Below are 18872 nucleotides of genomic sequence, written 5' to 3' on the forward strand. Positions count from 1 at the left end.
CAGAGCTCTGAACGCTCTCCTTCCAGTGCATCAGCATATTTGAGTGTGTCTGAAGTTTTAGGAATTAGGAATTACTCACTTTCTAAACCCCTGAGGTCTTCATTTATCTTCAGAACACACTCGGCCACTTCAGAATCACTGCAGTTACTTGCGTTATGGTGCACTGTGAACCCTAATGCTGTAACTAATTAATTGAGTTGAGTTCTATTAACTTAAATCATTAAAATTCGTTTATCTTAATTAACCTTGATGAGTATTTAGAACTTTTTTCTTATTTTTGAGTTTGTAAAAATTTAATCTTTCAAGTAAGGTGAACAATTCTGCTGGGTTTAATCTATACAAAATGTCTCTTTAAAGTTTCATTAACTCAAATTCTGTCAGCCTAGTGATTTTGCGTCTGACGTCATCCAGGTTCACGTACGTGCTCATGCTTCATTCGTTTTTTTCAAGATGGCGGATCGGCCTCGCTTCACACTACAGTAAGTAAAATATTTACAAATCCAAGAAATATTAAATGTATGTTTTAATTAATATAATCACAGTAACAGTTCAATATAATGTAGAGTTAATCAGGGTGCGTTTACATGTCGTACATTACAGAAAACATGTTTAGCCTCACTTGTTGCTAACTAACGTTAACATTACTGTTTAAAAAGTTAGAATCAGTGCAATGTTAGCGTTAGTTGTAATGTGTTAACTCTGAATTTTAACAGAGTGTGATAAAGACAAAAATATTTAAAATCGGCAGATTACATTTTTCAAAAAAATTTAAATCTTGGCGCGAGTATGCCTTTTCTCAGCCTGTGCTGAAGTTGTCATGGAGACGTGCGCTCTCACAACCGCATGTCATGGCGCTGCGCTGAACTCCATCCAGTCTGTGAATGTGGTATCATCTTCGCGATCTGTAGGCACTTCGGAAACGAAAGGCGCAAGAAACGTAACGTTAATCATAACTCAAATGATCTCCGCCTAAACACTTAACGGTATTTTCTGACGACGCGCAAAAACGTAGTCTCAAAACTTAACTCTGTCACACGCAGCTTGTTGCTTGCTGATCCATGTATGAGGATAGCCTGACGGAGAACATTTAAGCTGCGCTCCTCACCTGAGCAGGTACAGAGCAGAGCTTCATTTTACACTACCACATTGAGGTAAAGTTGGTTTTATATTCATACATTCATTTAGTAACAACTTGTGACTCGCTCCATAAATTGTTTACCATGGTACTTTGTCTATTCGTTCTGAAATCACATGCAAGTACGACATGAAAACAACATTACACTAAATGCACTTTTTTTTGACTGAACAATGTTGTACTTTGAAAGTCATTGGCTGCTATTATGATTTCACCATTAAGAATATGCAAAAATTACCTTTCTGAAATTATATTATTAGGGAGAAAGTCTGAATGTGTAAATATAAAACTAACTTTACCTCAATCCCCAGCACTGATCAACACTTAATATTTCCTCGCGCTTAAGACGACATCTCTGCATATCAATGATTACCTGATTAATGCGATCAGTTAAGTGAGTTTAAATGTCATTTAGGTCAAATGTATTTTAAAGGTATGATAAAAGTTTTTTTTTTTTTTCAATCTATTTTTTAAAATGTTTCCTCTGGAGAGAATATAAACAGCCTAAAAAACAAAGTATGCATATCTATAACACATTAGTACAAAATTATGTTATTAAATAAAATAATAACAAAACAAAATATTCAAGACGTGGTAAACAAGACATAGTTTTCTGATGTGCAAATTTTGTAGCTTAAAATATATTTATATCTTAAAAAAATATAAATATTTTAGTCTATATATTTTTACATCATTAGACAATAAGGTAAGTTTTGTTATTTCTAGCTTTTAAAATCAGGCCTTAAATTTCTTTGTCGTCCTATTCAGTTTTAGAAATTTCAATACTGTTTAAATTAAATCTGTGTTCATCGAATTAAAGCAACTAACATGATAATCAGCTCTATTGCTAACCGTTTTGGAGGTTAACGTTAGACATCAGGCAATTGTACTACTCTCAGCTAAATGACACTGTGACTTTGTGTACATACAGAATTGAAGGTCGGGTGTTGCTGACTACAGAAAGGTTCTTAAATGGAGGCATGTGAAAGGTGGGTAAAATATTTATTTTGTACTACTATGCCTGGCATATCCAGATAAAATAAATATTACAGTGTATTTATCAATGATACTTTTGCAGCAAGGAAAGTGAAACTTCAGCTAGACCTTGAGTTCAGTTTACAACATGAAGATCCTGCTTTCAACATCTGATCAACACCTGATTTTCATCTGAGGTAAAAAATAGATAAGTAAATGAAACATAATAATAATATTAATATTTTTTTCTAAAATTGTATATTTTGTGGTGTGGGTTTGTTTTATGAAATTCTCTCTTGTTTCTTTTTGCTGTTTGCAGAGTACCAACATGTTACAAATGAGAATTTTTCCCTCAAATTCTTTGCAAAACTGGACCACCACCTATTTCATTTGATGACAATTTTAAGGCAAACAGCATCCAAAACTGGCAAGACAGCAGATACCCTGGCTAATCTTTTAAAGGTTTATGATGAGCAGGTATGTTTGGGGTCACGTGTTAAAGTATACATTAAAATATAATTTGAATTATTATTATTTTTTTAATTTTTAAAAAATTGATTCTTGATTTCCAGGAACTGAATGATGTCAGTTCATGACGGACTACTGTTATCAGAGGTCTTTTGGTCTTGCTGCGTGAGCGTGACTTAAGATTCTTTAGGAACACCATGGTAAGACTTCATTCATTCTTTTCACAATTAGGCATGTTTAATGAAAAGATGAAAGTTTTGAAAACTTTTACTTAATAACATATTTGTAATCAAGAATAGTTGATGAATTATATAATATTGGCTCAGTCATTTTGATACTGTCCTTACATTAATATCCTTGAATTATATTTTTAGATTGATAATCCTGCTGACTGAAGATGCTTTATTGGCCCTGCATTCACTGAGGGTCTCTGTTGTCCTGAAGAATGAATTGGACACCACCCACAGCACACTTCCAGACCTTTCTTGTCTTGTATGGATTAATGTATGCTCTTCACATAATATATAGTAAAGGACTTTGAACTTGTGCAAAAAGTTTTGCTTGGCATGGATAATGGAAAATAAAAAGTCTCGTAGCATGGAAACCTTAAAGAATGAGTTGATGTAGAGCTTTTTTTATTTTTTTTTTAACTTAATAAAGACTGTCTCTGGGGTAGTAACTTCAAAACATTTATTTACCTTTAATTGGTAAGTATGCATTTTATTATATATAGGGATAGTTTGTCCAAATGTAAAATTCTGTCATTTACTAACTCTTCACTTGTCCCAAACCTGCTTGAATTTCTTGCTTCTGTTGAACACAAAAGGTAAGTAAAGCTGACAACCTATAACCACTGACTTTCTAATAGGAAAACAAATACTGTGGAAATCGGTGGTTACAGGTCTCAGCTTTTTTTTTTTTTCAACAGAAGAAAGAAACTCAAACAGGTTTGGAATAAGTAAATGACAGAATCATAGTTCAACCAAGACTGAATATATATATATATATATTGTAACGAGCGCACACATGCCACGTCGCCCTGGTCGCTAATTCAACCCAGCTGGACCATCATCAACACAGGATCGTTCACAGCTGGACGTCATCAAGTGGAGAGGCATAAAAACAAAGCCCACGCAAGGAGAAGATGAGCTTCATTCACCCAATGACTCCATGCGCTAACGCTTGTCTCTCTGTCTCTCCACAGCAGACTCCAGCTCGTGACGATCCCACATCCGACTACTCACTGTCCTTCACTTACTTCCCGGAGCACCAGAGCACCTCACCTTGAAGAAGAGCACCGTTTACACCCCATTCACGTTGTAAATAAAGCACCCTCCGGGGACTTGTCTGTAAACTTATCCAACTGTGTCGCTGTTTTCCCTCTACTTCGCTACAATATATATATATATATATATATATATATATATATAATCTGCTCTCCGTTAAACAGAAATTGGGGGAAAAATAAATGGGGGCGAATAATTCTGACTTCAACGATATATATATATATATATATATATATATATATATATATATATATACACAGTTTCTGTGTAGTTTACACTAAACGAGTCATTTCACAGAATGTGCACTTATTATTATTTTTTTAACGAATGCCTTAAGAGTAAGTTTTACACTTAATAATGTATTATTAAATTTTATCAAACTTATAGTTGTTTTTTCTTGAGGCTCTTATGTCTGATATCATATTTACATTGTGGGTAATTTTTATTATTTCAGAATAGTGTTCATTTTCAATCTCTTTATGTCTAATAGTTTTTATCGTTTTAAGACATTTGTAATTGCATAGGAGACAAATTTGAAAGTACTGTTGGACATTTTTTCTTTAACAATAAATGTCTAAAATGGTATTGTCTGTGTGTTTTAAATTACAGATTTATTTTGACAGATTTATGGGGTTTAAAAAATTAAAATAATGGCTAATTTTATTTGTGAAACTGACGATGGAGAAGTTAATTTTAAAAAATGCTATTAAAATGTATGAGCTGGGTGATTTAAGTATTTAAAGTTGAAAGAAATTAAAGCAATTAAGTTTATTGGTATTAAAATGTATGAGCTGGGTGACTAAGTATTTAAAGTTTGGAAAAATTAAAACAATTAAGTTAATTGCAATTAAAACGTATAAGCTGAGTAACTTGGGTATTTTGAGTTAGGTGAAGTGTCTTGCATGAGTACAACAAACTCAAAACTTAATGTTTCTGTTTACTTAAAATAGATAATTTCATAACTTAAAAAATTTGACGTAACTGATTACCTCAAATTTTTTGAGTTTTGTCAACTTATTCGGGATTACAGTGTGGGAGAAAAGCTTTCAGAGTAATAACATTGTGAAGGAAGTTACTTTTTGACATGCATTACAAACCGCAGTCCTGGAGGGCCAGTGTCCTGCATAGTTTAGCTCCAACTTGCTTCAACACACCTGCCTTATTTAAATTTTTTTATACCTAGAAAGAGTTTGATTAGCTTCAGATGTGTTTGAAAGAAATGGAGAATACATGTCAAGGACTATCCAACAGCTTTTTATTTGTATGAACCATCAGTGCACACCTACAAATTAAAGTCCAAAAGTTAGACTTGTAATCCTACAGTTGGACCTGGTTTTGATTAGGAAATCTGCATCAATGGATCATATTAGAGACTGTTAGACAAGAGAACTGATCTGCAGGAGGAAAAGCACATTGATGGCTGGTCTGGAATCAGTGGTTGGATTTGAAAGCCTGTTTGTGGATTTCATTGTGGATTATCGATGGCAGAATCAAGGTATGAGATGTTATTTTTAAAAGCTGAAAACTAGCATAACACTGACTTGACAGATTTGTACATGATGTGAATAAGCAGTGAGCATTTTACGACCCAAAATGGACCGTTATCTTGTACTTGTTTCTCACAATTGAAAATATGGATTTAATATATTTTCATTTTGTCAAGCCTCCTGTTGACAGGTGCTGAGAATTAGTAAGTCTGCTAAAACACTTAAACAAATGCATTTGGCTATCCAGTGTAACTGATGAACACAATAAATAAATAAGTAAATAAATAAAAAATTATATATTTGTAGGTATAGCCAGCAATATATTAAATTAGACTAAAATTATTAAACATGCATTTTGCTGCATGTCCCTATAATGATGCATTTAGCATGTTGGAATGGGGAATACAAACTCTACAAAGAATTACTATAAACATGACATGTCCCTGAATATATATATGTGTGTTTGAAAATAAACTAAAAGGTTACACACACACTTTAAATATTAAACCCTGCAACATATTATACGATTATAAATTTTGCAAACATTTGAGACGTCACCCACAATAGAGATATCGCTATTATTAACCGTATAAAAGGGTTTACAAATGGATTATGCCGGCCAAATGCGAGAAATAAGCCATTTACAGTCAGCATTAGCTTTTCACACTATGTGTGGGTTAAGCAACGCGTGACGTCACTCTATTGAAACAGCAACGCCCCTTCATTGTTGTAATTATTTAATTATTTTACATTTAAACCCCAAGTTTAAATACCGCAAGGTGTATTAAATGCATGCAATATATTTGCACAATAGAAAATAATATATAAACCTAGCTATATTACTTACTTGAAAAGCCCGCGAAATGACTGGCCGAGGATATAAAAGCTGGGGTCAAGGGTCAGCGCGAGCGCGCGCGTGGAAGACGTTTTTTCTCGACTGGATCTCTGCGTGAGAGGATTATGCGGAGGTAAAGTTTCCATTTCAGGTACAACAGAGATAACAGTGAGGGAAAAGTGTCTCAAAGCAATTTAACCACTGAAAGTTGCCTCGTTTTTCAGTGAATTCACCATTATGTTTGCTGAAGTCATGGCTTTTAGTCTATTTGCGACCGTCCACTCGTCAACACCGGTAAAAACCGTTAAATACCGTTAAAGGTCAGGTGACTCGGATTGATACGCCCTATGCCATGATAATATTAGCGAGAGGAAAATAATATTTTTTATTAATTATTATTTTAAAAACATGTAAATCTAGAAATATTACTTTGTTGAAAAGACTGGGCGAGATATCAGCTGTGGTCAGGGGTCAGCGTGGACATTGAAGAGTGTTTTTCTGACTGGATCTCCACATGAGAGGATTGCGCTGAGGTAAAGTTTCCATTTCAGTTCGACAGATAACATTGAGGGAAAAGTTTGTCTCAAAGCAATTTAACCACTGAAAGTTGCCTCGTTTTTCAGTAACTTAAATGTACTATAATGTTTGTAGACGTAATGGCTTGTGGTCTTTTTGCTAACACAAACACCGTTCAATGCTGTTGAAAGTCTGATTTGATTTCCTCGAATAGAGCAAATGAGCTCGGATTAAATTAGATTTTATTAATTGTTATTCATTGTAAGTAAGTTAACGCGATAGTATGCAAAGTATACATGCTTATTTTGCATTTTAAATGACAAGAAACAAACAAACAAACTTTGGTAAAGCAAAAATGGCTAAATGAACTAAACAGGTTGAGCAAAAAACGGAAATTAATTTTTGAAAAGGTGTTTGAGGCTAATATATCATTAAAACAAGGCTTAATAAATAAATAAATGCCTTTACAAACGTCTGGACTAAATATATTTGATGGAATATGGCGTCATAGAAGAAGTTGATGTAAAAAGTTTTTACTTTTTATGAAATGTTTTTTAAAAAGGTTAATTTTATTGGTAATATATTATAATGTATAATTTAACGCTTGTTAAAGACTGCTGAAAAAAGTTGTGTTTTGTTGGTTTATGTCTATCAAAAAGCTTATTCAATTAGTTTTTCTATTAACTTTTTATATTAAAAAAAAACAATTGCACATGATAATGGTAAAATCTTAAAATAAATTATTTATTTTGAGTGACACAATTAAAACTTATGAAAATCATGTTCATAATTGGAAAATAAATATTTTTTAATATTTAAAATAATAAAATGTATTTATTATTTTATTCATTCATTATCTTTTTGGCTTAGTCCCTTTATTAATTCAGGGTCGCCACAGAGGAATAAACTGCCAACTCGTCCTGCATATGTTTAACACCCATACATTCCCATTCGCACAAATACACTACGGACAAGTTAGTTTACCCAATTTACCTCTACTGCATGTCTTGGGAAAAAGTACACAGAAAAATATGCTTGCAATCTGTCATTGACAACATTATTAGACCTTTTAATTTACTGGTAAAATCAGACATTTGTCATTCTCTAAAATGCGATATGATCATTTAAATGACGTGCACACTTTCGGTTTCATTTTGACTGCTAAGTGTTTGTTCATTCTTCGCGCGGCTCCCAAACGATCACTCTGTGCCACAAATTGAATATTATTTACAACTTTATTACCTGTAACTCACAACATTTGCAAGTTATGTTCACTGAAGTAGACACACGCACGTCTATCATTAAGTATAAAGGGTGCGACAATCTTCCAAATCCTCGATTCAATTACATTTTCTATTTTAAACTAACGGTTCGTTTCGATTTTTGATTATGAATAATTAATTAGTTAAAAACGAATCAATTATTTGTAGCCTACCGTTTAAACTACCTTACTTTATTGAAAGAGGAGAGGGTCTAAGCTCTGTCGACAGGTCTCCTGCGTCTGCATTTGATACGTTTTGTCTTTTATAGGAAACACACAGTTATGCATGAAAATAAATGTTTACAGTGTCAGTATAACTACTCTAGCCTATACATTGTTGAATATAATCTGATAATGGCAAATGTCTGATTTTACCAGTGAATAAATTTGTCTAATATGACAGATAGCAAGCATATATCTCAAACATAATAATTCAATTATTATCGATGTTGTGCCATATGTTTGTTTTTACCATACCTTTATTTTACATCTACAGAATCATGAGAAAATCGTGATCCTTATTTAAAGCAAAAAAAAACTGCTATTCTCATTTTAGCCAGAATCGTGCAGCTCTAATATCTAGTGTGCATCTTTTCAGCAAGAAGTACCCATATTTCAGCAATGTGATCTTATTCCTGTGATTCTATTTGAGCTATTTTTGGTCCATCTTGGGTTAAATTTACACCACATCACACAGACTAAATTAAGCTGCACTTATTTTGGGCTAAAATCAACCCTTTAAAGGCCAACCAGATTTAGCCCACGTAACAGCAACGTTTATAAATGTCTGATGCTGTCTGGTTTTATTTGATGGTTTGCTCAATCTTTTTAGTCCTTTTAATGATAATACAGACCTTTATGTTCGGCTTTAAATGTAACAAAACTGAAATGTAAAGCGAGTTAAATGTTATGTAGAGGAAGAATGGCCATCTGTTTTAGCAGAGGAGATTAAATTAAGCCAAAAATGAAATATAATTTTGAAAGGTTGCTTGCTGCTATGATTAAATAAAAAATGGTTCATATTATATTTTATGAATTTAAGTAATTTAGATTTGTTTACTTTTTGTTTGTTTAATTTACTTTAAATTTAGCTTTGAATTAATTATTAATATTAATAACAATATTAATATTAATACAATTATTGATTATTTTATTATTTTTAACATTTCTTTAAATGATGAAAGCTTGTTTACTGTGATGTTATAAATTAGGGTAAGGTTTTAAAGAGTTAATGCTCACCATCAGTTTACTCTGTATATTTTCCTTTTGATTTGCAGCAAAAGAGAATTAAAGTACACAGAAAAACACCCGAGACATGAACTAATCTGCCCAAAAATATGCTTTATTATAATCATAAAAACAAAGATCAAAAGTATTTAAGTTTTTTTGTGAGTCTAGATTAAAAAGTCATGCAAACAGTATCATAAATGTTTTATATTTATCAGAGAGAAATCTCTTACAGGAAAAAAGTGAATCAAAATATATTAATGTGTTATAAAAATACAAACATTGATTTAAACATTATATTTAACAACAAAATGCCCAAAGACACTATTTAGAATATTGTAAAGCTAAGTTAGTTGAGTGCTGCCTGTAGAAAATGTATAAAGGTTAGAGAGAAATGTATTTGCTAATCTGCGTCTCTGATAATTCAGTGTATTATTGTCATGAGCAGTTTCTGAAGCAAAGCGAGCGCTGGTGTTCATCTCTTCTGGTGTCTGTTTTCATCACTGCACTCAGAAACCTTTAAATAGATCATGCAGATTAATGCAGTTAATGTCAATAATACTGATTATTTACAGTTTTACACTCAGGATTAACCACTGATCCTCACTAATAACTGAACTGACTTTTAGAACCCACATACAAAACTAAATTATTTTGTGTTTTATTCTTCTTCTTCCTAATGGATTGAGCATAAGTTGCATCAACTTCAGCATCAGCACCTGAAAAAGTGTTATAATACGAGTGATATAATTAGGACTCATTTTTATAAGTATAAATTGCTTTTATATTTTTATATAACTAATCAGGCTCAGGCTGTGCAGGATCCTTAAAGGGCCATGAAACCCCCCTCTTTCAGTTCAAGTATACCTCAGAAATGTTTAAAAAAGAAGGGGGTGGAGCTCTGCGAACAGAGGGAAGAGTGGGCGTGGCCGGCAGAGCACTCGTACTTTCATATACATATAACCACAATTTGCTATATCATTATAAAGATAATTGTGTTTATATAAACACTTTAAATGAGAAGGACTTCTCTCCTCCTTAATAGCCGGGTCTGAATGCAGACACATTGGATTGCAGTGCAGCAGGTCTCTTGCCCTGTCCATTTCAATCATTAGCCCTGCCAGTAATCTGGAAGATTTTAAACAAGCACATGATCTCATAAATAATTAAGAAGCAAGGTCTTCTCATAGGATAAGAAAACTCTGCTATGAATAATCCACTAGCAGATTTGCGATACGTCACCGATTTTGATCCTGCCTTAGGGTGCTTTCGCATCTGTAGTTCGCTTCATTTGGTCCGCACCAAGGGTAATAACTGATACATTGTTGCATCTTCTGCCGTCTTTGGGTCGTTTTCACACCACACTGCTGGCTTTGGTCCAAACCAGTTGAAACGAACCAAAATGCCGTCATCTGACAAAATGCACATCTCTCATTGGCCAGATGTTATTGAACATATTTCCTAAACTGCTTATTGATTGGTTAGAATTCACGTGCGGGAAAATGCCAATAAACTCCCGCAAGTAAACAAACCGGCAGACACAAAATGTCGCTTTTATTCTGGAGGGACGACTGCGCTGACTGATTGTATCCCTGCTTTAGACAAACTATACATTTCGAGAAGGAAGTGTGGCCACGACTGGAAAACAGTGTTTTAATGCATCGCTCCTCACTTCAGGAGGAAGTGTGAATTAATTAAGCTAAACTGCGACATGCTTATCTTGCAGAAATATTACCAACGATCAATCAGGTAATGTTCCCCCCCTCTGACTCTCTGTTGGTAAAGCGCTGTCAACAAATATTTGTCCTCCATATCCCATAATGCACAGCGCATTGGCCTACGGCAGCTGGATTAGTCCAAAAGGCTCAGTTCTTTATGCGGTTGGACCTGATTTAGTACGGATCATATTCTCACCACAAACGAACTGCTCTAGGGTTTGTTTAAAAGCGTACCGAGAGCACCTCTTCAAGCAGGTCTCTGTACGCTTAATTGGTCTGCTTTTGGTGCGCACTCGAGTACGATTGCTGCATTCTCACCTGCCCAAACGAACCGCACCAAGAGGGAAAACGAACTCTAGTGTGATTCAAACGAACTAAATAAGGCAGGTGTGAAAGCACCCTTAAACATTATTTTAAACACGGAAGATTAAATTACTGACAAGCTCAAAATTATCCAGTTTTCACCACAATTAAAGCTGACTGGTGCTGATGTTGTTTTGACTGAGTTACAGACTGGTGCTGATGTTGTTCAACACACACAAATCTGTTGAAATCTCAAAAATACTGCTCCAGGGTGTCTCAAACCTTTAATATGTTTATAATGGTGTGTTTAAAACACGAACAGTAATTTATCATCAATAGCAGCAGTTCTTTGTGTTTCTCTCACCTCTGTCTGTGTTTTGCTTCACTTCAGAATATAAAGTGTCTCCAGACTCTCTGCTCTGCCCTGATAGTGAACAACAGACAGAGATGAATTAATAAAGAGCATCCAGACAGAATTCACAGCTTCACTTTTTTTTTTTACTTTTTATTATGTTCTTTTATTCTAAAATGTATTGAATTCTTTCAAATTCCACAAGCAACCCCCTATAATAGCAATGTTAAATAAGTATATTATTATTGTTTAGTAAAAAAATGTATAGTTGCTTTTATTTTTTATTGCCGTTTCTGTTGAAATTTTTCACTTTAAAAGTATTTTGAAATGATCTGCAGTCAGCTGATGACAGCACATCAGAGCATCTGCTATTTACCGCTGCGTTTCTCCTTGGATTTCATTTTAATCAGAACATCAGCAAGTCCAAAACCTGAAATAGAAAAACAAGAGCTTCATTAATAATCATTAAATCCCACACAGATGCTGTTTTGCAGAATAAAGTGTAATTTGTGTCTGTCAGTGCTGTTAGTGATTTATAAAGTGTTTCTTAATATTAAATTAAATCATAAAAACATAAGTAAACGCATCATCAAGGCTAGATGCAGTTGGTTTTACCTTTGCTCTTGGTTTTCTTTTCGTCCTTCATGTTGATCTCTGTATAAATCAAATCACTGGGTCCTGCAGAATTAATATCTGACACAGAAAATCAAGCAGGATATTCAGAACATGCTGCAATTATTATACTTAAGAAAAAAACTAAACAGGACATCACCTTTGTGCATGTTTTTCCTGATTTTTGAGTATGTCACATTAGTTGACTCTGGCATGGTGTCTGCTGCAGAAATAACAATGAATTAATTAGTGAATAATGTGTTGTTTTTAGTTTAATTCCTCATCAGTATCATCTGTTCAAGACTGATGACTCCATGTGTACAGAAGAGGATTTTCACCTTTATCCATGGATTTCTTTTTCTTAACAGTGACCTCTGAATATGTCACATCTGACACTGGCTCTAAAACAAACAACATGAACAAATTCTGTATAAGTAATAATTGATATACAAAGTAAGAGGTCAAAAAGACCAAAGGTCACAGTTTAAACCATATTGGATCAAACTGACATATATTGTTTGAACAAAAAATATGTGTTTGCTAATAAAACTGATAGGGCTGCAACAACAACTTCACTATCGATTTGTTGTGTCGCACAACGCAGGGACATTTGATTATTTTAAAAAAAATCACTTTAGTTGAGCGCGCAGCAGAGTGAACACAGCCTCTCTCATACACTGGTACAGAGTTCGGTGCCTCATAGAAAGGGATGAGAAGGAAGGGAGTTCAACAGCAGGTAAATCACTACAGAATCTTACTTGTGTTCGTTTTGAAGTGAGAACTGTAAAGTGCCTGGTGCTGGTGTTTTACTCGTTATCCAGCTTGACAAGCATACAGTTAGAGTTAGCTTGTTAACTCTTACACCTCTTTCACACTGCAAGCGAAAGCAGAGTGTGAGCAGCACGTGAACAGCTGCTGCACAGATTAATAAATCTCTGTCTATTCTATCTAGTTACATATCTTACTGTTTATATACAAAAACAACTTCCTCCTATGCTGTTTCTTTAACCTGCAAGTCTTTATTTTACAAATTATATAGGTCATACAGTACTGTACAGTACCTCTCAAGCTCTATGAGCAGTTTTATTAATGTCTGGTGCACTCAGAAGACAATCGCCTGTGACATCATGTCATTTTGTTTTTGATTGTCAGCATGTTTTAGGCCTAGTTACAATAATATTTATACATATAATATTTAAAATAGCAAAATAAACACAGCGCTGAAACTGTTGTGACACTGCTTTTAACACGCTGCTTCTGGGTGCCATATGAAAGCTCTCATCGGTTAACATGGACGCTGAAAAAACACACACTGCTCATGTTCTGCTCATGCGTTGCTTGCGCTTGCAGTGTGAAACAGGCTTTATAGCGGCAGCTGAAAAAAATCAAACTGAGCTTTGCCCTGTTGGCTGGCGCTGAGCCAAAGAAAGATGTGTCATATTATCACAGTTATGCAATGTTTACCCGCCTAATGCTTATTTTATATTTTAGACATGTAAATGCTCACAAGTACAAGTAAAACAAAACATTTTGAGTTTTTAAAACACACAAGAAAGTCTAACAATCCATTCAAATAGAATTTGCCGATGTGTTTTATTCATATCAGATACACGTAGTGAAGTAACTATAAAGTTCAATCTATTCTTCTCTAAGTTCACCAGCCACTTACTTGCATGTATTTTGGGAGTAACTTATGAATTAACGTGCTGAATCCTGCGTGTTCTGCTTTTATAAATGAGGCAAACGTGCTGCCACAAGAAGAACATTGAAGAACTAATCGACAGATTAATCAATTGTTCAAATATTCATTAGTTGCAGCCCTAACATCTGACCTGACTGTAGAGGAACGTTTTCCAGTTGAGATTCTCCAGATCGAGTTGGAACTGGGTTGCTGGTTTGTTGATTGTTGTGGTGCTGATCTACAGTAGAAACTAATGTCATTATTAATGAATTTTCACTTGCATATATCTGATTACATGCATTCATATTATTGATCATGTTCTGAACTCCTCACACCTCTTTTCTTCTTGTGTCTCAGCAGCAGAACCAGTAAGATGAGGAGCAGCAAGAAAACAGTCAATCCCACAGAAACACCAACGACCAGAAGAGGAGATGTAGATGAAGATGAAGCTGAAGAGAGAAAATGATAGACCTGTTCATCAACCACATGCTGTATGATAATATTACAGAGGTAAATAATCTCTCATTATTCCCAGACCTCTGACTGAGATCCAGCTGTGTGGCGACTCTCTGCTCTTTGTTTTACAGTAGTAGAAACCCTCATCAGACTTTGAGACAGTAGGGATGTTCATCTCTCCTGTCTGATTTTGGATCAGTGATCCGTCTTTATAGAAATCAGCTGTGAGGATGGAGGAGATTGTAGATCGATGTAAACAGTGTAGAGTCAGAGTTTCTCCCTCAATCACAGGATCAGCAGAACTCTCCAGAATCACAGCACCATCTGCACAACACAACACAACACAACACAACACAACACAACACAACACACATCTGTTTAGTCTCAATATATGACTAAACTGTTCATATCTGCAGTCTCATGTAGTCCAATTGTGGCTATAAACACACGCCTGCATTTGTTACCAATTTAACAAAATGTAAAAATGAACTTGATACTAATCAATCAATCAATTAATTAATTGATCAACTTTCAACAACAGCAGCAGCAACTGTCAACATTGTTTGGCCATTGTTTTTTTCGTGCACCTTTGACTGCAGATTAGAGCAAAAAAGAGGGAAAAAAATCAGTTCCTCTGACTAGAGAGAGCCATCATTACTCCACCACAGTATTTTTCATTACTCTACATTCAGAGTATGCTTTGTTGATGTTGTACATATGTGTACTATATATATATATATGTGTGTGTGTGTGTGTGTATGTATATATATATATATATATATATATATATATATATATATATATATATATATATATATATATATATATATATATATATATTTATAAGCAATTCCATGAAAATGTCAACCTTACCATGAAAAAATAAACTTTTGACCAAAATAACAAAACCTATTTCAATTAGCTTATTAAGGTCTATATTTTATTGTAATGATGTGCTCTTGTTGATTTTTAAAGGAAATTGGTTTGTTTATCCATGAAATATGAGGATTGTGCCAATGGTAAATTTCATTATCATCCAACCACTTTTCGTGCTTTCAAAAAAGGGGTTAAAGACTCACCTTTTCCATGCTTGGTTAACAGTAATCATTCTGCAGAAGGATTAGAGTCTGTAGTATAAATAATTACCCTTACTTATTCATAGCATTACTACCTTTTTAATTTATGAGCTACATATTTAAGACATCACGCAGCTTCGGTCACGTGTCACGTCCGTAACGATTTAATGAAAAAGTTTATATTGTGGAATAAATATTATAAAAAATAAAATGAAACTTTGTATACAAAGCCAAAATATGTCCATACTAATTATGATCGCCAACTCATCTCAGGTCTTTGCTCTAAACAACCACAAATTTGCGTTACGGACGTGACCATTTTTGAACTCCTTATTAATATAAGCCAATGACTAGCACATATTTGTTCATTATGATGCTGCATTACAATTACTGACTTACATTACATAACATCCATATGTTATATCAAGAACTGAACATTTCACTTAACTATAAACCACTTTAGTAACATCTCAGAAATAAATGTTTAATAAAGAGAACAACATTTTACATATTGCCATAATTGGTGCATAATCTTGGTTTTGGCGATGCAGCACCTTGTGTTGAAGCACTTCTTGTTTCTTTTGTAGATAGGGTAACTGACCGTCAAATAATAGATCAAATAGTTAAGATACAATTTATGCCAAACTAGGAATGCTGATTTCGATTCATTTTGCCAACCAACAACTGCTGGTTAACCGAAAATTAACCGTTAACAGATTAATATCAAAATATTAATTAATTAAAAAAAATTGACGTGCCTATTTTGTCTGACACATTAAATATTGCATTTTGAAATACTGATTTAGGTTATTTTAACATGCGAACAGCATACAGAACGAGCACGCACCTGCAGTGTTTTTTTAGCAGCCTAGAAAAACTGAATAAACTAACAAATAAATAAATAAATCCTGCTCTAGATCTTTTTTCACTTAAATGACAAATTAAGATTAAAAACGAAAACATTAACTGAATCATTTTTAAGAACCGGCATAGGCTGTTTGTCCAATCGTGTTTTTTATTTCCCGTCAATTAAATATTAGGCTACCTCAAATAGATTGCTTTACGGAAAAAAATGCATTCAATTAATGCTCAGCTGTTATAATATTACAAAATCAGTCAACATTTTTAATAGAAGTCATTAGTTTAAAGATTATGTCTTAATTATGATTATGACTTAACCTACTTCCTCTGTCTTACTTGCGGTTCATGTGCGCACGCTGCCTATAGTGAAAGATTATGACAACCATAAGGCTTTGAACCTATACATTTTTAAAGTATAGGCTAAGCATATAACAGTTATGTTATTTACATGTGATACTGCATTAATTTGCATACATGTTTTATAAGCTGTAAAATGAAAGCATCAGTTTGGTGCGAAGTTATCATAAAATATTTGTATTTGTTTGATTTGTAGATTAGGCTATTTAAAATGTACATAAGAACTATTAATAACTGTTATTTTCCAAATGGAAAAAGGCTGGTTTGTTGATTGTAGTCTGCACTAATTCATGAATATGCCTAATTGAGTTTATGACGCGGCTCCAGGCAGCACAGACGACCAGGATCAGCGCTGGTTCGTCAACTCCTGTGTCAAACTGTGGCCAGAATATCCTTCTTTCATTTTGCTTCTTTGGCAAAAAAACATCTGTAAGCACGTGTGTTTGAACATGGTACTGTCCTTCGAGTTAACAAATATGTGTTACTCATAGAAGCCAATAACAACGAACGCGCTTTCATACCAGAGACGTGAAGCGCACCGCAATGCATTTTATGTTGACAAGAAGAAAAGGAGCGCGGTGCTCTTTTGAATGTCACTATAGGGAACAACTGAATCAGCTGGTCTATTGTGCGCGAGTGTTGCTGTCAATGTTTTTATAATTGAATTTTTTAAATAACATTATGAAATTCAAGATTTGTAAAGTCATACAACTTTGGATGACTTAAAACAGCAACCACAAGTCTCTCCGTCATTAAAAAGTTCGCCGTAGTCATCGTGACAATACACTGCTGTCACCTCTAAGGAAACCTCGCCTCTGCTTTCATTTGATTGAAGAATGAAAGACGCCACTGAGGTAACATGCTTTTCTTCTGGAGCGCACAAAGCGCGCAATGACAAAACGCGAGGCGCGCAGGGCGCATAATCAATAACCTCCATGCATTTGGTCTTTTAATATCATATTGATAAATATGTTTTTTATTTTATTAATTAAATAACTATTTATAAAGATAAATTATCAAAGCGACACAATTCATTTTCCAAGCCCTTTATCCAAAATCTAGCACTATCAAAGCTTGAAAATAGGCTATAGCCTACATTAAAATGAAAACATTTTCAAATACTTCCAGCACCTGGCAAATGCGCTTGAGTGCTTATTAAAATTATTTTACAGGTGGCAAAATAGGAATAAAATCTTGATATTGATCTAAGCTTTAACTACATTATAGGAGTATTAAATTTGTTAGAAAATCGATAGGACCTGCAGCTGTAAATATTTAATTCAATATTTTACAAAATCGGTTATGAACTATAGCCTAAAAATATAAACATTATAGTCTTCCATCATACATGCCTACAACCAATGACTATTTTTATATGCTTGTTTAACATAGCCTACACAAAACCTTTCATAATAAAGTCTCTCTCACCCTGGTCCTCTATGAACTTTTTGCAACCTGTCCTGAAGTGATTGCCGTCGAAAAAAAGAAAGCAAGCGCGAGTGGAGAAATTAAATTATTTATTCCATCAACTAACACATTAACTAGAATAAACAAAAATAAACTGTCAAATATAATATTGCCATATCGGTGATAAAACTAGACTTTAAATATTCTCCACGTAGACACGGTCTTGTGCAACAGTCGGGCAATGATTTAATTCAAGTTTGTCTGGAAACACTAACTTTAGGAGCCTGATAAACATAGGCCTATTATAGCTGATTATGTTTATTATCAATTCTATATTATTCAGAGTATAAAAGCACCATGTTAGCAGGCAACATTGTTTCCGAATTGAGTTTTGAACATTCGAACGTGCGTTAACCTTTAACAACACACATGCCATAATACGAATTGATTTATAACAAGGTGATATCTATTAAAGTTTGATAAATTGTGCAACCTTACCATTCAGATGTCTCAGAGGTTAAAGTTTATTGGTTTACACGCCCAACAGATATCCACAAATAGATCTTTGGTAAAGTTTTTAAAGCATTTATCTGATTTTCATAATGTGTCAACTGTGAATTTCAGAGCAGTCACGTCCGTAACGAAGACAAGTCACGTCCGTAACGATAGTTTTTCCTCATTAATGCAAAAATGAAAAACTAAATAAAATGAATTATAAATGTCACATGCAGAGCCAACCCTTATCCTTTTGACTGTTATATTTTTTTGGCTTCTGCATTTTTATTCACAGAATTTTCACAAAGTATGTAAACTCGCAAAACTTATGTCTTTTTTTTGTCACGTCCGTAACGCATTCATT

General features: G+C 33.9%; 1 protein-coding gene and 2 long non-coding RNA genes across 8 annotated transcripts in view; 2 read left to right on the top strand and 1 right to left on the bottom strand.

The window, feature by feature from the left end:
* Nucleotides 1-18872, top strand: part of LOC147842964 (uncharacterized) — a 277603-nt gene that overhangs the window by 157685 nt on the left and 101046 nt on the right. Inside the window, exon 7 of the long non-coding RNA XR_015944703.1 lies at nt 14217-14366. This is a non-coding gene — a long non-coding RNA (uncharacterized LOC147842964). The remainder of the gene's footprint in view (nt 1-14216; nt 14367-18872) is intronic.
* Nucleotides 435-3145, top strand: LOC147842972 (uncharacterized). 2 transcript variants are annotated; one of them, XR_015495226.1, is made up of 7 exons: nt 435-479; nt 1041-1113; nt 2067-2124; nt 2214-2307; nt 2430-2587; nt 2683-2778; nt 2953-3145. It is a non-coding gene; the product is annotated as an uncharacterized LOC147842972 (long non-coding RNA). The 2 variants fall into 2 exon arrangements; XR_015495227.1 differs by lacking the exon at nt 1041-1113.
* The window catches only part of LOC147842973 (Fc receptor-like protein 5), a 31435-nt gene continuing 21846 nt past the window's right edge, over nt 9284-18872 (bottom strand). For 4 of the 5 annotated variants that reach the window (XM_087260211.1, XM_087260213.1, XM_087260212.2 and 1 more), the window contains 9 exons: nt 14394-14636; nt 14192-14305; nt 14008-14094; nt 12514-12576; nt 12336-12398; nt 12179-12256; nt 11940-11993; nt 11576-11635; nt 9284-9707 (listed from right to left, as the gene is read on the bottom strand). In XM_087260211.1, coding sequence (XP_087116337.1) covers nt 9700-9707; nt 11576-11635; nt 11940-11993; nt 12179-12256; nt 12336-12398; nt 12514-12576; nt 14008-14094; nt 14192-14305; nt 14394-14636 — 770 coding nt within the window. In that variant the 3' untranslated portion in view covers nt 9284-9699. The remainder of the gene's footprint in view (nt 9708-11575; nt 11636-11939; nt 11994-12178; nt 12257-12335; nt 12399-12513; nt 12577-14007; nt 14095-14191; nt 14306-14393; nt 14637-18872) is intronic. The other variant, XM_087260215.1, reaches the window with a different exon arrangement.

The sequence above is a fragment of the Danio rerio genome, chromosome 7, assembly GCF_052040795.2.
Source record: "Danio rerio strain M-AB ecotype USA chromosome 7, GRCz13ab, whole genome shotgun sequence".
NCBI lineage: Eukaryota > Metazoa > Chordata > Actinopteri > Cypriniformes > Danionidae > Danio > Danio rerio.